General features: G+C 37.6%; 1 protein-coding gene across 1 annotated transcript in view; it reads left to right on the top strand.

Annotated features, from left to right (window-relative positions):
- Positions 1 to 3,018: 3,018 nt before the first annotated feature.
- The window catches only part of LOC122252676 (actin, muscle), a 2,352-nt gene continuing 370 nt past the window's right edge, over positions 3,019 to 5,000 (top strand). Inside the window, exons 1-2 of the mRNA XM_043015272.2 lie at positions 3,019 to 3,145; positions 3,859 to 5,000. The exon at positions 3,859 to 5,000 is cut by the window's right edge and continues 370 nt beyond it. Coding sequence (XP_042871206.1) covers positions 3,871 to 5,000 — 1,130 coding nt within the window. The 5' untranslated portion in view covers positions 3,019 to 3,145; positions 3,859 to 3,870. The remainder of the gene's footprint in view (positions 3,146 to 3,858) is intronic.

The raw sequence follows: 5,000 nt of genomic DNA on the forward strand, positions 1-5,000 counted from the left end.
TTTCATATTAATTTTTGGGGATTAGCTCTTTTTTATTTTTCCAAAGCCCCCTTTTTGGGTTTTTTACCCCAAAAATCATTTCGAGGGGGCATTGAGGGGCATATCAAAGGGGGGTAAATAGTTCTAAAATAGTTATATGTTTACTTTTACTTAATTATTTCAGATTAGTTTTTGGAAAATGGTTTAAGGGTTTTTAAAAAGGGACGAAAAAGGGGGGGCAAATTAAAAATTAAAGTTTAAAAACCCTTTTTACCCCTTTTTGAAAAACAAATTTAGGGTTTTTTTCTGTATTTTTTTCCCGTTTTTTTTATTTAAAAAAAAATTTTCCATTTTTTAAATATAAAAAAAAAAAAAAACTTTTTTTTTTTTTGGGGGTGCCCCAAAAATGAAAAAACCAACTTTTACCCAATTTTGCCCCCACAGGGGGATTTTGGCCCGGGAGGGGGTGCAGGGGCCCCCAAAAAACTGTAAGCCCACCTTCGGGTTATGTTTTTCTTTTTTGGGTAAAAAACTTTCTTTAAGAAAAAATTTTTAAGTTAAAAATATGAAAAAATCACTTTTTGGGGGACCCCCAAATATTAAAACTTTAAATTAAAAAAAAATAAAAACCCAAATTTTTTTTTTTCCCTTTTTCTCTCTTTTTTTCTCTCTTTCTCTCTTTTCTTTTTTTATTTATAAATTATATTTATAAATAAAATATTTATATATATATATATAATATATTAAATTAAATATATATATATTATATTATATAAATATTAATTTTTTAAATTATAAAATATATATTATTAATTAATATTTTATATATATATTATATTATTATTTTAAATAATATATTATAAAAAATATTCTTAATTAATACATAAAAAAAACCCCCAATAAAAAATTAAATTATTAAAATTAAAAAAAAAAAAAAAATTAAAAAAAAAAAATATTTTTTAATATAATTAAAAATTAATTATTAAAAAATATATTTAATTTTTTAAAATTTTTTTTTAAATTAAAAAATATATATTTATTATTTAAAAAAAAATTATTTATATAAAAATAATTATTTTATTAATAAAATTTTTTAAATTTTTTAATTTTAATTTATTTATTATTAGGGGGAAAGAAAAAAAAAGATAAAGAAAGAGAGACAGAGAGAGATGACGTAACAAAGAAGCATCATATTGATGATATTAAAGGGAAAGTTTAACACAAGGATGGGTCATTGTGGAACAGCACATTAGCAACGTATCAGTTGGCACATTGGCACTAATATCCCTTCGCTGCCCCAGGCCTGATACCGCCTCTATACTTGGTTGGCAGGGTACAGTACTTTCATGTGGCGGCGAGTGTATATATATATATATATATATATATATATATATATATATATATATATATATATATATAGAGAGAGAGAGAGAGAGAGAGAGAGAGAGAGAGAGAGAGAGAGAGAGAGAGAGAGAGAGAGGGAGAGAGAGAGAGAGAGAGAGAGGATATACTTGCGCACCTTTATTAAAGAACAGTACTATATATGTATATAAAACATATAAAACATATAATAAGTTTGATGTTATGAAATATTACTCGCTTTTCGAGTGAGATTTGAATGACAATTTATATGTTAGTGCTGTTTTTTATGGACCGACTGAAAAAAGCCGCAGAAAAAAGAACGGTATTCATGGGAGGTCATAGACTACGAGATTTGTCTCTGACAGAAAACTAAGTATCTGACTCGTCAATTTTTCAATGATTCGTCACGAAAATGCCTCTGACATTAAACATTTGTCTGTGATTTGCTCGAAGTGTAATGTATCTTGGATCAGGTTTCTCAGACGTGTAAGTAATGTCTTTAAACTGTCTTTATATAACGCGGACAAGGGTGATGCAGACGATAAGTGCATTTGTGGATAGCAATGGCCGAGGCAGTACAAATAAAGTTACCATATTTAGAACAGTTGAAAACATTTTTGAAAAAAATAGAAAGGGCTGGCATCCATGGTAAAAAGGACAAGTAATTAAGGTTCATGTTTAAAAAAAAATTGTCACACATTAAACTTATGTCTCTGTAACATTTCTTATGCTCGTGTTTACTTTATCTGTACATCTATTTCTGAATTAAACTATGTATGTGTCTATTGGAAAATGTATTTCAGATAATGAATTGATGGAAAGATAAACAGAAAGATAGTATTAGTAATGAAACTAGACCAAAAGGAATTCAATATAAATCAGATGTAATATGTTTTTTAATCTTGTTGAAATATTTCTACTTCAGTTTGCTAATTTGTATGGGGATCTGTTTCGTTATAGATAAATTTATATTCAACTAGAAATTATAAATCTATCAAATGTTTAAGTAAAGCAAGACCACTAAATTGCTGAGGGCCAATATTAGATGATATGCATGCGTGTGTACTGTGTATATAAATGTGTGTGTGTGTGTGTGTCATTGTAGGTCTGTTTATGTATGTGTGTATGACCTAAATGTATGTTTATCAATAACTTACAGCACACGCATGTAATCTCAAATCAAAAATTGATACTTTCGCATTCCAACAAATTGCACGTCAGACTTCTAACCGGAATAACTTATTGTCAAACGCAACAGTGACTGAGATAAGGCTTGGAAATACACTCTGAATGTAATATTAGCTGACAGCGAACATTTATCAATATAGCCCTCACACAATCCCGGGTTACCTTCACCCTTCCTGCTGTTAGGCCAGCCGTTTGGACACGGGCCGTCAGAGCCTTAATCAACCCCTTGGCCATCACTCCACACCCACCCTTCTTCCCTCTTACTCCCATCTCTCCCTTCCTGCCCCCTTCTCTCTCCTATCCCTCTCTTCTTCCCTCTTTCCCCCACCCTCCTTCCTTTTCTCTAATATTCCTCCCACTCCCCCTCTCTCCATCACTCTTTTTTTCCCAGCTCTCCCTCCTTCCCTCTTTCTTTCAGCCTCCCCCCCTCCCTCCTCCCCTACCCCCTCCCCCCTACCCTCTTTCAATCACATCCCTTGGCAGTTACCTGCCTACTTGACGCATATATGGTCATCGTTTCACCGTGGGGCATGTGTATATAATAACCCGAGAGCCCGAGGAGAGAGGGCTGTCAGTACGTTGCCGAGGGCGCCGAAGGAGGGACCTTCTCGCCGAGGTAAGGGCGTTCGATGAGCACTGACATGTGGAACGACAACGTGGTGTTTAGTACTCACGTGAAGGGATCTTATGTGCTCACTTTGTTTACGGGTTGGTTGGCCTCTTTGTGGGTTGGTTGACCTGCACGCACAAAAGCACAAGCACATCGACGCATACACACAGTGATCCTGTGAAATGCCTGGCATTGCATTAGCTCATCCTTTCTTTCTTTTTTGAGGGGTGAGGCTTTCGCCGTGGAAATTATTTGTATAGTCATTACAGTTACCAATTCTAACCATTACTAATTGATGTGTATAGCACACTGGAGAGGAACTAGAAGATAACTTATCTTGTGTTGATGATCAATGATTAATTCAAAGGAATTAATACAGTGAAGATAATTATCATTGCTGTCACTTATTACTGATAATGTGTTTGGAATCACTATTATTAACATTATTGTTCTTGTGATATTCTATTGCATTACATACAAGCACAAGTCTACACATACACATGTACGTACCAATATAGGTAGTAATACACCTATTCATTATCAGTCCAGAATTATTTTTCTTCTATCCTGTTTCCGGGAATAATCTTCATATTTATAAACATCCTGATTTTAAAAATGTCCTTTATCATTTATGAATTAATAGTTTTAACATTTCTTTGTATAGAAGATTGTTAGAATTGTTAGGTTCATCGCTAACTGCTGATGTCTTTATATTCTAGTTCTGATCCATCATGTGTGACGACGACTCAACTGCACTTGTCTGTGACAATGGCTCCGGCCTCTGCAAGGCTGGTTTCGCCGGAGACGACGCCCCTCGTGCCGTCTTCCCCTCCATCGTCGGCCGCCCCCGTCATCAGGGTGTGATGGTCGGTATGGGTCAGAAGGACGCCTACGTCGGCGATGAGGCCCAGAGCAAGAGAGGTATCCTGACTCTCAAGTACCCCATCGAGCACGGTATCATCACCAACTGGGACGACATGGAGAAGATCTGGCATCACACCTTCTACAACGAACTCCGTGTTGCTCCTGAGGAATCTCCCGTCCTCCTGACTGAGGCTCCCCTCAACCCCAAGGCCAACCGCGAGAAGATGACCCAGATCATGTTCGAGACTTTCAGCTGCCCCGCCATGTACGTGGCCATCCAGGCTGTCCTGTCCCTCTACGCCTCAGGTCGTACCACTGGTATCGTTCTTGACTCTGGTGATGGTGTGTCCCACACTGTCCCCATCTACGAAGGTTACGCTCTTCCTCACGCCATCATGCGTCTCGACTTGGCTGGCCGTGACTTGACTGACTACCTCATGAAGATCATGACTGAGCGTGGCTACTCCTTCACCACCACCGCTGAGCGTGAAATCGTTCGTGACGTAAAGGAGAAGCTTTGCTATGTCGCCCTTGACTTCGAGAACGAAATGGCTCAGGCAGCTGCATCAACGTCCCTCGATAAGTCCTACGAACTTCCTGACGGTCAAGTCATTACTATTGGTAATGAACGTTTCCGATGTCCTGAAGCTCTGTTCCAGCCTTCTTTCCTTGGTATGGAATCTTCTGGCGTTCACGAAACTGTTTACCACTCCATCATGAAGTGCGACGTCGATATCAGGAAGGACCTGTACGCCAACACCGTCATGTCCGGAGGTACCACCATGTACCCTGGTATCGCTGACCGCATGCAGAAGGAAATCACAACTCTGGCTCCTTCCACCATCAAGATCAAGATCATTGCTCCTCCCGAGCGTAAATACTCCGTGTGGATCGGTGGCTCCATCTTGGCCTCTCTGTCTACCTTCCAGGCCATGTGGATCACTAAAGAGGAGTACGAGGAATCAGGCCCCGGAATCGTCCATCGCAAATGCTTCTA

This window comes from Penaeus japonicus, unplaced genomic scaffold (assembly GCF_977035675.1).
Source record: "Penaeus japonicus unplaced genomic scaffold, GWHDUDI00000001_assembly GWHDUDI00000039, whole genome shotgun sequence".
Lineage (NCBI taxonomy): Eukaryota > Metazoa > Arthropoda > Malacostraca > Decapoda > Penaeidae > Penaeus > Penaeus japonicus.